General features: G+C 41.7%; 1 protein-coding gene across 1 annotated transcript in view; it reads right to left on the bottom strand.

Moving 5' to 3' along the window:
* Positions 1–14225, bottom strand: part of T265_11348 (hypothetical protein) — a gene marked incomplete at both ends in the record, with an annotated part of 44258 nt that extends 30033 nt beyond the window's left edge. The window contains 2 exons of the mRNA XM_009177978.1: positions 754–1098; positions 14118–14225. Coding sequence (XP_009176242.1) covers positions 754–1098; positions 14118–14132 — 360 coding nt within the window. The remainder of the gene's footprint in view (positions 1–753; positions 1099–14117) is intronic.
* Between the last annotated feature and the right edge of the window lie 1072 nt (positions 14226–15297).

The raw sequence follows: 15297 nt of genomic DNA, 5'->3' as shown, positions 1-15297 counted from the left end.
GAGCTTGGCCTTCTTGTATTCATGGAGGCTTACGGGGATTCAGGGATAGGACCTATATGAGGAATTTCAGAAAATTCGAAGTTAGTAGTGAATAGTCCGGGAGATTCAACCTACCTCCTGAGTAGACATCTGTCTCCTTCGGTGTCAAAACGAAATCTTGTAACAGCGATGATGGAGGTTTTAACACTGGTTGACTCCTACCTGTGTCTCGTGAAGGATAGCTTGTTTAAATGAGTAAGCCAGATTTCGAAGCCTGCTAGCGATTGGCTGATTCTCATCAGGCACACTTCCCTAAATGTTGGTCTTGTTAAACTCATCAATCTAACTACCAAAGAGGGGATTGGACCGTAACAAGCCCAGCCGAATGTAGCCTGGATCATCGCACGCAGCCACTTTATCTTGAAGAGTCAACAGACGGTTATCACAAGACTCACACCTTCTGATAAGCTTATCAGCTGTCAACATTGTTACTATGAGTGAGGTGCATAACGTCGAGACTTGATGGTATAAGAAAGGAATCCACATTCCAATGACGCAAAATTCGATTTCATGCACAGGTGGAATGTGTACTATTACCTGACAAAGACAAACTAACAGTGTACGTTTATTTAGATCAGTTATAAAGTACATCACGGGTCTCCAGTTAAATATCGATCAATGTCAAGATTACTCTAAGTAACATGTGACACCAGTACCCGTTCGTTCTCAATTTGGTGGGAGGTAAATCAACCACAAACACCGAGATGCACTCACATGAGGTCTTCGCCACTCATAGTTTCGACCGCTTTGAATCAGTCCCTGCCCAATGCTTGTAGAGCTGGCTGGCAAGAAAGGATCTTCAAAAAGTCCGCCTTTACGCATCTGTTTTGCTATCTGTTCGGCGTACCATCGCCTACTCTCTTCCAGCGAGTTTGATGGGTGGGACCGTTCGTCCCATACACTCGGCTCTTGTTGCTGACGTCGCACCTCAGCTCTTGCTGTCATCCTATTCTGGCGCTTTGCCATCTCCGGTGGACGTTCAGGAACACGCTGGCGTGCAGTTCCAAAAGCGTATTCTGGTTCGGCTTGGCGGGTGTAGACCGGTGGGTCTTGCAGAATCTGGAAAATCAATAAATAGCGCGTTATCAGGTGCACCTTGTACAATACTTTCCCACAGTTCACTTACGAAGTTCCCCTTTTCCTTTTTTCGTCTCACTTCATGTGAGTAAAGCTGTAATACTCTGTACGGTTATCACCAAAGATGATAAAATTCTGGAAAAAAACGAAAAGCATTCGACCTGGTTTTTGTGAGTGATTGGATGTCAAAAATATGTCAAGAACTCCGATTATTTCCGACTGTATCTGACTTGTGATCGAGACAATGAAATTCCAATGTCTTACCGAAATTTGCACATGAAGTTGATCGATTGATACAGCTGTGTTGGTTTGGGTTGGAATTAGATCGATGCTTCTTATTTCGGTTGAGAGACTCGACATTTTACAATCATTAGACCGTATGCTGCGTTAGTTCGATCCGTCAGGTTAATTTGTCATGATTTAAGCACACTTTACGAAAGTGCCGGATTTTACGAACATTTTGAAGCACATCTTGTTAGGCAATAAATCAATGAAAACAAGTCAACTTCTGTATTTCTTGCGCCCAAGTTAGCCTCGTCGGACGTCTTCAGGTGTTCGACAATCGTTGTCTCAGAACAATAGCTCGTGTGGGTTGGTGTCGGCGAATCCGTAACGGGGCGGTTAGAAAGCGCTTTTTCGGTTGTGCAACGGCTACTTCCGTTGAAGAATGTGTTCAGCACCAGAGGCTGCGTTGGTTGGAACATGTGTTGCGTGTGCCGAACCATCGTTTGCCAAAGATACTGCTGTTTTCCATGCCCAATTCAGAGTGGCGTAAACAGAGAGGTGGCCAGCCCTTGACTTGGCAGAGGAGTATGAAGGTGATCACGAAACGCTTGAGTGCTGTCGGTGCTACTCACCTTCCAGGATGGGGACCGCGTGATCCTCACTGTGCCTGGTTTGAGACACTACAAGATATGGCTGCTAACCCATGCCAGTGTCGTTCTTGTTGTCAGTTTATATCCAGATCGTCTGAGTGAATGTCTGGAGGTGTAAGCACCTCGGAATGATTGTGGCAAGCTAGCACTAAGTCCCTTACCAGTCCACCCTTATTCTTTTCTTTACAATAAGGCTTCCAAATAAATAATGGTTGTACGGCAATGCAGTATCGGTGTTGAACGCTGGTGTCATACTGTCGATGATGGTGTTTCAGTTGATGCAATATACCAGATATCGCAACACACTTTAACAACGTAATGCACTACTTATAAGGTTGTTGAAAACTCTTCGACAGCCCGCGACCGGTTTTGCCGTTCTGCTTCTTCAGGTAGTCGCCGTCACCGATTTCCGAAAAATCTGATGTTCTACTTGAACCCAAAAGAACCTGAGGTCTGATCGCGTTTAATCTGAGAATTTCGCCAAAAACAGCATTCTGTGTCTAATTTGCAGTAGCGGAAACCTGGACGTGGAAGGAGTAAAGGATGTAACGAAACTACTCACAAGGCTGCTGAAAGCTCTTCGACAGCCCATGAACGATTTCTCCCTTCTTGGGGTTTAGCAGGTAGGCGCAGTCCCCGAGTTTCCGTCAACCTCATGTTCTACTTGAACCCAAATTGGACTGTTTCCGTGAAATACACTCAGTTGCAAATCAATTTGGTTTTCACGAAAGACTCAACTGAATCTCTCGCTTATTATGTTCTACAACTAAATACGCTGCACACAGGCCGCCTCATGTTTCAGTTGGCACTATATTCGAGATATCGCAGTATATTTTCATCAAGAAAACTACTCACTAGGTTGCTGAAAGCTCTTCGACAATCCACGACCGGTTTTGCCCTTCCACTTTGGGCTCACCGAGTAGGCGCAGTCCCCGAGTTTTCGTCAACCTTTGCAAATGAGTGTATTTCTCGAAAAACAGCCCGATTTGAGCTGTCCAAGAGATGTCATCAATGTTATGTCACACCAGAGAAATTTGAAATATCGTTCTTTGTGAATCACGTTTTTTTGGTGATTACTACGAACCAAACACATGTAGACTTCGGTAGACTCAACTCGCTGGATGGAATTTTAGGTAATGTCCAGACTACTTACAAAGAAAGTTTACTGATGATGATGGGCTTTGTCATCTATTGCAAAATTACTCAAGGCAGCCAATAACACAAAATATCGATTTTCAGTACCCTCCAAGTTCTAGACACATCTGTGTCAAATATGAATGCTTGAATTAAACAACCTGAACAGTTTGATCTGCTGTCAACAAAATCACGTGATCTACTCCTCTGTTCTGTCGACTGAAGCGTGATCGATTTATTCAGTTGGTTAATCAACTCTCTGAACACGATCAGTTTTAGCTGATGTGGTGCGCAGAGCAACCAAAGTGTTGGAACTCATCGGTATTCATACCAATCCTTTTTTATCTAGGAGAGTTGGACACAGTTTTGATTCTATAATCTGTACTAGTGACTTGTCGTTGAGACTTGTTGACAGGACGAGAAATGGCATTTATCAGACCAAATATCTCACCTGCTTTCCGATTCATTCATCACATCAATCTGTCAAATTGACTTGATAAAATGACTTTGGTGTCATTTACTGTTATTTTGTTATAAGAACATCAAAAGCCTTCAAACTTAGATGCGCTGACCATGGGACTCAAACTAGCGGTGTTGCTTCTAGCAAATTCAATTGTCACGAGAAGTCTCATGCGAGTGACAAGCCTTGAAGAGAGGATCGGTTCTGAGATTCGCCCACCTACTCGTTATAAAATATTTTGTGATATTCCGGTCAAAACTAAGTCATGCGGAGCACGACTTGGAAGCCTCGTGTCTCTTGATATTCCTATTTAACCCAAGAGGAATGGAATCATTTAAAGGGAAGCACTTTAAAAGCGCACTTAAAGAGGACAGTACCTGTGTACCACGAGCGAGCTCGGCACACTCTAAGCGGAACGCAGTAAAGTTGAACATATTCTCCAACCTGATGGTTATCCTGAGATGGACCTTAGGAAGTGCGCTGTGCGGGCACCCGCGACGGAGGGTACAACATTGCCTGCAAGTGCTTACTTACCTACCTTTTACCTGGGAAGACAGCAAGGTCATACAACAAGATACAGAGGACTACTACACAGCCGTGCCCTAGGAACAACAGTTCGACAATTCTAACATCACCTCCTATTTCCTGTGTAGATGGCAGAAGGAAACGGCAATCACGAATGAGGTTGACGGAGTGCGCACCTTCAAGATCCCAATTTGAGCGAAAATTGGCTACTCTTTTCGTCCCAATTTGAAAGAATTTAGGCGGAGCTGACGTCTTAAGATACACGAAAGTGACGTGCACTGATCAACGACCGTAATGACGTGTATCAGATTCCTTTGGCAGATTTACGTTGTCACAGGTTCAACGTGTACAACTCCAAAGTGTCCAAGAGACGCAGCTATCTTCACATTTTTTTTATTTATTCCCCGTTCTTTTTTATCAGAAGTTGACCGGTGCAAGGAAGATATGTTTCTCCTAAAAGACCTGTTTTAGAAGCAATATATCTCTTGAAATTCTATTAATTTTTTAGTTTTGCTTCCTTTCTGAAAGGACCAACTTCTTGGATAAACTTTCCTGGAGAGACGCATCGCTGTATTTCACCCTGCCATCCATTTTTTATTGGCTCATGTTCCCGTGAAATTTTGGCCCGATCAGATAATTAGTGTGTAGCCGAAACGAGTCACAAAGAAAAGTATATCAGTCCCGAAATTCAATCAGATCTAGGCCAGCTGTCCCGATTTAGTTATCCACCGTCGTTCCGATTCTCAGTAGCTCATCGACCGAAAGTGGATGAACCAACAGATGATCAGTTCCCTTGGAACTGATTTGATTTATATGCTTCAACTAATTTTATTCAACTGGAAATACATTTCGAACTGTTCGCCTAGAGGCACATACTGTTCTCAACGCAAGACACAGTTCGTAGTACCAATACTGGCGGTCGATTCGATGCAGCTCTGGTCATGTGACCGAGTGTACTAATTTGGAAAAAACGCACCGTTGCATGCCTTAGAGCGCGTATCGTAAATTCGGTTTGTCGCATACTGATCACATCACAATATGATTGAGCCATAATCATACTCTTATATTCTGCTTTCAAACATGCGGTGAAGTAGTCCCTGTTTTTTCAGATAAATATTCACTACTCCGTATAGAGTCACCTGCGCAAACGGTTTGGAATCCCGTTAAATTCTGGGGTTCACCTGCATACTCTGCTTCAAAAGGGTGATTTCCAAGTTTCCGCTACAAGGTGTTATGGCAGTTTCGCGGAATAGCACAAGATGTACTGCTGTACTAATCGTAAGTTTACGGCAAACCGCAGACAACTCGAAAGTTGACTGCATTCGTTTCATACTCGTCAGATCACATAATTAGTTTATTATACCGCGAAACAATCGACCGATATCTTGAAAATTGGAGTGTACATTCTGTTGAAGAACCTCAGAATTGAGGCAAAAGATCGTTTACTAACTCAATATTTAACCACAAAAAACAAGTGTTATCCAAAAGAGTCACCCGGAACCCAGCTGAATTTTTCAATAATAATGCTTTTACGCAACTTAATTTGCTGCACCTGATCGTCTTATGTTTCAGTGGACATAAAATTGGAGATATCGTGATGCGTTTTATAGACGTAATGCATAGACTCATAAGGTTGCTGAAAACTCTTCTATATAGCCAACGACCGATTTCACCCTTCTTAGAGCTTATCAGTTAATTACAGTCCCTAATTTTCCATCAATTTTTTGTTCCACTTAAACTTATATTGGGTTGGTTTCAACACTTATTTTCGTATTAATTTGATTATGACGGGAGACTCACCCGGAACCCAGCTGAATCTCTCCTAAGCAAATGAGCGTATTCGCTCATTTCCTGCTTATGACGGGGACTCAACCCGAAACCAGCTGAATCTCTCCTAAGCAAATGAGCGTATTCGCTCATTTCCTGCAATTTTGGCTCAAGTATAACAAAAGGTTAACGGAAATTTGCGGAGTAGGCCTACCTGATGAGCCTCAAGAACAGCGGAACCGATTATGGGCTGTCATAGGGTTTTCAGCAACCTTATGAGTAGTACATCGCATGCATAAAATGTATCGAAATATCCCGAATATCATGTCAACTGATACATGAGGCGGTCCAGTGCGGCACATTCAGTCGCTTAAAAACATCATAAACGGGTGATTCAGCTGGTTATGCGAATGGGAATAGTTCGCTACATTTAACTTAACCTCTATTGCCAACGCAGAAAATAACGATGAAACTCGACGCATTTTCTAATGCCAATTCATTCACAGAATAGGTTTAAAGCTTTGAGAGCTCTTTGAAGGTCACAGGGCAATGTGTTAAGCATAGATATACCTGTATGGTTCCGTCCATTAGAACCTTGCTCAAACAGTTCCGGTCTGTTCAGGCCGGTTTGTTCACATTAGAGGAGGACGCACCGAACTAGAGTTCTCATCCCAACGAGGCCTGCTCATAGCATTATATATATATATATAATTCCTTACTACTTATTACTAACGTTCTCACAAGAATTTTGGCGCGAAAAGCCGTGAAGGATAAAATTACGTCAAACCATTCAGAAAACTGTATGTCTTGCCCCCACAAAATACCACAACAACAGTTTAAGCTAGGTTACTGGTTTCACTGCTGCTGTTGCTGTCATAACATCACGTGACATTATTAGTGCAGATCAATATCTTGGCTTTGTCTGTGAAAGCGAGGAAACACTTGTCACGTAGGTGTCACTTACCAAACAAAGAGACCAATAGAAACAGGCTGGTGAGAACAAATCAACAATGGCCTTATTAATTCAATGGGACCGGGTTAGATAACTCGGAATTATCTGAAAATTAAATTCCTTTCTCTATTCGGTGGAACAGACCCTTCCGGAATTGGTTTTAGCTAATCAAGTGAAGCTGACAGACGATCTGTTGATGTGAATCAGATGACACCAGCTGATCCCTGTCGTACTGATGTTCTGTCTCACTGAGCAGTTGATACATCTCTGCAAATAGCTGTAAAAAAAACTGTCAAATAAGCAACGAAGTCTATGGAAGTCAGGGAAATATTGCTAAGTTGAACAGACACACTCTATGTTTGACTAGTTCTCAGAAGTGGACAATACCACTGGAAAATCCTCTGAAAAGTTATCACTCAAGACTCCAACAGTCGAAATAGTCAAAGACACAAATTCAGTTCTCACAACCTAATTTACCTGAATCTATCGTTTATGATGGTCCGGCTCAAGTAGAACACAAAGTTAACGGAAACTCGAGGACTGCTCATGAAGGGAGAAGGTCATCGGCTATCAAACAGTTTTCAGAGACCTCAAGAGCAGTACGCTACCAAGTTTTTGTCCTCTCTCTTTGACACTTTTCGGATCAATCGAAATTTATAGCTCGAAACAAGATTGAAGAAGGAACTTTGTCCCAATTTCAGTTTGGCTTCGCCAAGTTGAAGTCAAGCTTTCTCACCACTCACTAACCCCGTATTTTATTTTGCTCATCTGATCGTATTAGTCGGTCGTTCAGAATCTTTACCATTCTTTTCCGGTGTACCATGCGCACACCTCCGACTACAGGCTTTGTTAGTAGTGTGGCAGTCAGTGAGAATCCAAAAAATAAATACAAATGCTGATAAAAGAATCAGCCAATTTTTTTCAGACTTTTTGATTATCAAAAGACAATTTGCATCTCAAAATGCATCGGAGTGATTTATTGACCATTTTTGTCACGACGTTTTGTTAGTCTGTCAGCACCAATAGCCCTAGGTCGCTGAATTTCAAGGACTGTGCAATTATGTCAGTTTACTTATGTAATGCAGAGAAAAAACCATAAAATCAAGAAATCCTGGTCCAATCATGCTTCAGACTGCCGAAGCTTAGCACCTTTGACGTTGAGGGAGATATTTTAAATTGTTTTCAAGAGAACAGTCTTCATGATGGGGCATGGAAAAGTATGACAACGTCTGAAAACTCTAAAGTCCGTTGTAACCTAATCAATGCCCAATTTGAGGCGAATTTGGGGTTTCCTTTTCGCTGCTATTTGGTGAACGCGTCTACTTCCCTTCTTTTCTCAGCCGATTCTTGGCTTGTCACGTCTGTTTGGATTTAGCTTTGCCGATTGCCAAATCAAATTGCCACCTAAAAACTTCTGGATAAAAACTGTCTGCATTGGTGCTCCTCTGCTACCATCGTGGTTGTGAAGTTTTGTAAAAACAGCCAAAAGCCACTCACAAATTACGGACAAACTTTGACAAAAGTGCAGCCAGATAGGCTCGCCAGAGACAACTGCAGCAGGCAACGGGTTACCATTCTTTTTGTATGCATTACAAAAGGGGTTTCAAGTGAACGTATGTGCTATTTGGTAAGGATAGAGAGGCCAAATTTGATTAGCTTGCCATAAACGCCAAGAGTTATTCCAAGCGTTTCTCGAGGAAATAAATTTGTTCTACTGTGGTGCTCTATCAGGCTCACTTTTGCACCCGGAACATTCCACTGAAACCCACACTGGAGCTTTATATTCCAGGGGAAATTTGAAAGCATTTGTTATACCGAATAAGGAATAGCACGTGTTTGAAATTTTTCACAGACCTCCGAAACCTGTAAAAACACACTGTCATTCTGTGTACTTGACGAAGTACGAACAAAATATGGGAGGATTAAGTCGACCAATTAGGGGCCACCAAGTGGTTAGGGGCAGTAAGTGGCAGGAAAAAACGCCATGGAGAACAGCCCCAACATTTCTCAAGTTCTAAGATATTTTTTGCGCCTCAATAAATGAAAGGCTTTGACAACTGCTATTCCCCAATGCGAGACATACGCTTACTTGCTTATGGAAAGAATCTTTTGTTTACTGAACAGCGCATTGTATATTTTCTTGTCTAAGAAGAAAAAGGTCAAACAAGACTGTTTTTTTCTAAAGTGGAAAACCTGAACAAACCCTCTCCTCAGAGTATCCATGGCATCTGGTTTGCTGTCTCTCCATAAGGAAAAACCAAGCCAATCTCAACTAAAGCCCCGTTTGTCTTCGACAAAACATCTTTTATGTTGACTCCATCTAAGTTAACAGTTAGGCACAAAGAAAAGAAACAAAGACAGCACCAATGTTCTTGAGTAAAATATGAGATTATTGTAGCCACAACTCATTCACCAGATATAAAATAAATCCCAATTTATTTTACGTCAAGTTTTGAGGCGGTATCACCACGGATGTCGTCAATATACGGTTGGTCGTAAGCGACTTTTGGCTCTGGTCATGAGGGTCACTCATTTAGCACTAGGCTTCAAGATAGCCAACGTTGACATTATTCTGAGGCCGGTTATCACAAGCTCAACTCATTTCCGACATTTCCTTGTTTTAATTAACTTCCGGTGTCTGCTGTGCCTACCTTACGCGATCGATACCACCACCAAAAACTGAAAAATATTTTCTAACATCAGAAGTCACAGTATATTAAGCTGCGAACCTTTCACCAGTTACTTCCTGTGTGCTGTTTTTGAAGTGACTCTGAGGATAGATTTCTTCAGATATCCACTGTCTGCAATAACTGATTGCCTATTAAGAAGCAGCATTTTGAAACTGCACCGCATATTTGGCGCAACTTCGGTTCTAACACCGCCGTTGCAGATGCCACAAGACGCGATATTGTCGTAAGTGACTCGTTGTGAATTGATCTGTACTTTAAGACGGCGGGTCAAACTGACGACAAAGGGTACAAATGATTGTTCTTTCTATGTTCTTGCGTACTTGGTTCCTGCCAATCAGGGCAAATAAATATAAAACACTATGCTATACATCAGCGGCAGCAACAAAACTCGGTGATGCACATTTTACGTCGTGATTTTCATGGGTATACCTTTCCACAACTGAACAAGTTGTCCGGCCTACAACTAACCACAAAATGACTCGTCAAAATTAAAAATCCCTCAATTGCAAAGCTAATTTCTCTGATCCATTCAAAAAACACATAATTTCCAAATTTGACAAACTCAAATATTGATGGATCGCAATTAATTTTGAATGAATTCATCCATCTGTTGAAGTACGTCAGGCATTCACTCACTAGCCAAAAGTCGTCCAAGTTCCCGAAATCATGGCTAACAACTGGTTTGGTGGTTTTTTTGAAAACATGGAAGTGGACTATGGATGCCAAGCTACCATAACCAAGCACGGTTTATAGTTCAAATTTTTGATATTCACTCGTCACTTCATGGTGTTTTCATTCACAAATTTCAAATCATGGCTTTTTGCCTTGGTTGCTACTGCCTTGTGAAACATTTTCGCTGATGGTAAAAAGTCTTGCTGTGTTCTTGATGGATGAAAAGACTCGCTTAAGTTTTGATGTGCACAGAAAACACTGTTTGGGATGTCCGCATAGCTTAGTATAGTATGTCTCACCTACTGGTATCTCAAATCACAGTCCAGCCAGCTACAAAAAAAGGCCAACTCCGTTTACCTTCTATTGATGTTTGATTAAAATTCACTTGTGTTCATGCCACATCAGAGAATTTTGCAAAACAACACCACTCATCTGCAAAGTTATGACCCTGAAACAATTTTAGTTGACCATATTGAGTCAAACCTCGCTGAGCCCCAAGAGTCTGTCGGTTCTCAGTCTAATCCATTGAATTTCTTTGCTCGTTAACCTTGAAAACCCGATCGATTTCGTCGATCTTACCCTCTTTGAAGATTTTTGCTTACGTAAACTCATTGGCCCGTATCACAGACTCAAAGCTTCGTGTATTTTACGAATGAATGTGTGATTGTGTTTTACTGATATTCTCATAGCAGATTAAGTGGTCCCCTGTAGCATTTCTCATTTACACAGTTGAGTTTGGTTACGTCTATGTTGGACGTGACAAATTTATTACATTTCTGAAGTCTTACGTAATCAGGTCTTTCGGCAATGCCCTGAACTGGAAAACCTGAGTTTGGTTACGTCTGTGTTGGACGTGACAACTTTATTACATTTCTGAAGTCTTAGGTAATCATGTCTTTCGGCAATGCCCTGAACTGGAAAACGGTTTTACAGAAAACACCGGCTTGAAGTCTTCATTTGTATCCCTTTCATGATTTCTACTCACTTTAATATGCTTCCACTTAAAAACATGCTAATATGATCAATGGTTGGCATTTCAGTATCACTCATTTGGTTTTCTCAAGTCTTAAATTTCAGGATCAGGAAATTAATTATTTCATTTTTGACTCGTTTTGCGGTATTTGTAGTATTTTGGTTTTGCATTCACTTGTTGACGCCTGGGTCAAAGACTTGTGACTTTACAGCTCAACCTTTGTGCTCAGACCCACACACAAATACGTAAGCTACAAAAACCAATCTCCTCAATGTCAAAATTTGGTTGATTTTAATTGTGTCTATTGGATTTTTTAATACGCTGGGTAATCCAAATTGCTACAGGAGTCGAAGAGTTTAAATTTTCTGACTGATTTTGTTCTACCTGTGTCCTGGTGCCTTATCAGGTGTGACATTTACGATGTTCTTTGAGGCAACAGTTTACTGAATTCTGTTTCCTGCCTTATCAAGCACCAAAACCTTTGCTTTCTCCAAGTTTATCATTTGCTCTTGGTTTTTGAAAAAGATCGCTGGCTTTGCTGAAGCAGGCGCAAAAATTCTAACTCGCACCATACTTGTGAGCTTTCAGTGCACTGCTACCTAAACACAATTTCTTCATTCGAATCATTTCACTGTAATCCATTCAGTTGAGCTAGGAAAATCCTAAACTATTAGTTTACTCCAAATATATCCTACGTTAAGTACATTTGCTTGCATTTCCATATGTTGAAAACAATGTTGTCGTACCGCTACGGACTCTGGCTCCACCGTTTTCATGCTCTTTATCAGCTTATTTTAGAGCTCTTAATGCTTTTATAATGTTTGATAAAATAACTTTCCAGCAAAACTGATCCATCATAGTGATTTTCCTTTTTTCTAAAATTACATACAACATTCCCATCACGACCCATTACAGACAGCGGATACTTTAGTTTCGGTTCTAATTCTCGTTTCGCCATGACTAGCAACCTGGCCGATATTACAATTTGAGTGCTTTTGAAATGCCCAATTGATCGTGTGGGTAAATTTCTATCAACAATACATGAAATCTGTCGCGGCACTCATACTGTCTTGTTCGCCTGCGTGTCCAAAGTAAATCATTGAAAAGTTCACCTCAAGGTTGGCAGTGAACCTGGAATTCACGGCTCAGTACTCAGAGGGTTGACTAAGCTTAGACTTCCTAGCTCTTGATTGTCTGTGTTACCTTCAGTTTCCGAGTTCAGCCACTTACGACGGCTCACAAATTGTAATAAGAGATATTTTGTTTAGCGGAAAGTACCCAACAGCAGTCTAGACCCCAAAACCGTCAACCTCTCACAAATATTTTCTTCATTATCAATGAATTTGACGACCCAAACGAGCTTTTTGTTCCGCTTGTTTCTGTTTTTTCATAGGCGTGGTCCAAAAGAGAGTACGATATGTAGACATCGTATTTCAGCCACGATCAGCTACGTAAACTTACTGTCAAAAAATAAACAAAACGTGCTGTCAGTTCTAGGCAACTCTGCTTATGCTGAGTAAAACACCCGTTCTGAGTACCAAGATCTGAAGGTTGGATAAGAATGGTCACCGCTTCTGAGGTTCTATCACCGAGTTGTATCAAGATGCATTCCCCTGTTGTAGCCCGACTGATGCAAACTGCCAGGCGCGGTTGGACAAAAACCCATTTGCCGCAGCCTGGTACTATAGCGGGCGTCAGGCTCCAGAGAGAACTCCTACAACCAGTTCAGATTACGAACCCCAGGGAGGGTAAATGAGTGAAAGGGTTTCTTCTGTGGCGTTGGGGCCTTTTCCCTTATTTGGGCTATGTGAAAATAATGCCTTACTAAGGGTAATTAATGCGTAATTGGGCAGTCTTTTTTGTCGCACAATGGTTGACTTAACTCAGTATATTCAATGCCGCCAGGTTACTAGAGGGAAAAAGTATTCGGGAGATTTTCTCGCTATTCCCGCTTATTGGACACAACCTTATTTGCGCCTTATACATGCACATTTCATCAATTTAACCATATCCCATTAATTATATTGTTCATGTCCCCCTATTAGTTGAGAACAGGAGACAGAAGCTCACGTCAGCTTCTTCAATTCCCGAAGAAAAAAAGTCGATTCCGAATTATTTAGAGTCCGGTTTAGTTGATAATCTGGCCCAGTAGTACTCAGAGGACGTGAATATGTCTTCTTAATCCTATACCCTATCCACGACAGTTACCGAAATGAAAATGTTCAGTTTTCATGTTCTTCATCTGTGTCTTTACTGAATCAGGAAATTATGGGGAGTTCTTATATCACAGTAGACATTCTCAGTGAAAGAATATCACTGTGATAATATTAACACAACCTTTCGATTTTTCATTCTTGTGATCTATGATAAGTTCATGAAAGTTTCCGTAGGATTTTGACAAACATAACCATATGTTCGTATATGTGCACTTCATCAGTGTTTATAACCGGCATTCTTTACTTAATCTCATGTGATCTTCTCTGTTTCTCCATGCACACGGTGCGAGTGTTTTCTACAAGTCAGTGATACACAAATAGTCATCCAGCAACTGTGTGTGAATATGTAATAGTATACGACATATTTATTGTAAAAATGTGAGATTGCGAACATTTTCCCAGCTCTAAAGCACATCACTTTATCTTCAATAAACGCATGAAGACGGATCGGAAGTACACGACATTCTGCAAGTCACACTTCTTGCTTGAAAACTCCTTCACTGGATACAATACAATTAAATACAACATTTGTAAAATGTCCTTAGGCCCTTCTTCATCATATCTCGTAGAATTACCCTGGAAAAAGTTTTATGTGAATGGAGATGCGAATTTCAGACAAAATATGTACTCGTAACCAAGACACTCATCGAGCTACCTAGCCACTGTAAACTTTGATTTAGCGATATTCAGCGAATTCCAAACTGACTTGGAGAACGATAAGTTACCAAAAGGCTTACATGAGGAGCCCACATTCTGCAGCCCTGTTTCCCTAAGAGTCGTGATTAAAACGCCGCGTCCGTGTGCGTTTTTCAAGGTTGTTGTTTTCAGCGGAATCAAACGCGAAGAATATATTTTGTTCTTGGGGGCAGACAAACTAGTAAATCTCAAAAAGAAGGTCTCCACTCCAAATTCTTTCCTTTAGGCTCGGTACTAGAATGGTCATAACGCATTACATGTGTAATCACGACTAGCCAGGTACAGAATAAAAACAAATATATGGTCGCGTATAGCAAATTATAGACATTCGAAGGCTTGTAAAGGACGGGAAACGTTTCCAACCATTAATCGACCCAAACCATGCCGGCAAACTCAGCAGACCAATCGCAGAACTTGAGTGGCCGGTAGCTTCGGAATCGAAAAAACTCCGCGAAGGGCACGTTTTAACGAGTGATGGTACTTTTTCGGAAAAAACCTGAGAGAAACACGCTTCCTACAGACAAAAACCGATTTCAAATGCAAAACTAAGGGAGCAAAAAGCGTTAACTAACATGATTCTGAGACGGCACAGCGTCTTCATCACTGACGTTCTGTTCATCGTTCCTCTGTTTTTCTTGCAGGTAGCACCATCTGCGGCCACGCCGAGTTCCAAGGACTCGCGGCATACCGCAGATGAAGAACGCACCGACGACCTTGAAAAACAGAGTATTTGAAACCGGGCCATCAGGTTGGTGAGTAAAACAACACCATTCGGCCTTGAAAAACAGAAAATTTTTAACCGGGTCATCAGATTGGTGAGTAAAACGACACCAAACTGAAAGACTCATTGATGGTGTCCCCAGGATGTATACCGATGACAGAAGCTTTCTTCCGGGCTTACTCACTTCCGAGTTATCCTAAAAGAATGGCTGCTTGTTGCTGGTCCTATACAGCGGAAAATTCATGAATGGAATGATGCCTGACATCCCGAAGTGGCGGTCAAAATTCGGACGGATTCATGGATTGATACGCAGGATCGAGGCTATTGCCCAAGTTTCCCGGGTCGGTTTTGTTCTTGTCGGTCAGTGGCTGTCGTTCACCTGAAAGGCACAAGTGAAAAAAGGGTGTAGCACTGCTCTTTATGTTCTCAGCATGGGGAGTATGCTTGCCAGCGCGAGGGTGGTGTCCGAGAGGGCAATCGGGATTGGTAGGGCCGCACGT

The sequence above is a fragment of the Opisthorchis viverrini genome (genome assembly GCF_000715545.1).
Source record: "Opisthorchis viverrini unplaced genomic scaffold opera_v5_483, whole genome shotgun sequence".
NCBI classification, from domain to species: domain Eukaryota; kingdom Metazoa; phylum Platyhelminthes; class Trematoda; order Opisthorchiida; family Opisthorchiidae; genus Opisthorchis; species Opisthorchis viverrini.
The sequence above is the reverse complement of the archived record's forward strand: the minus strand, read 5'-3'. Positions and strand labels throughout refer to the sequence as shown.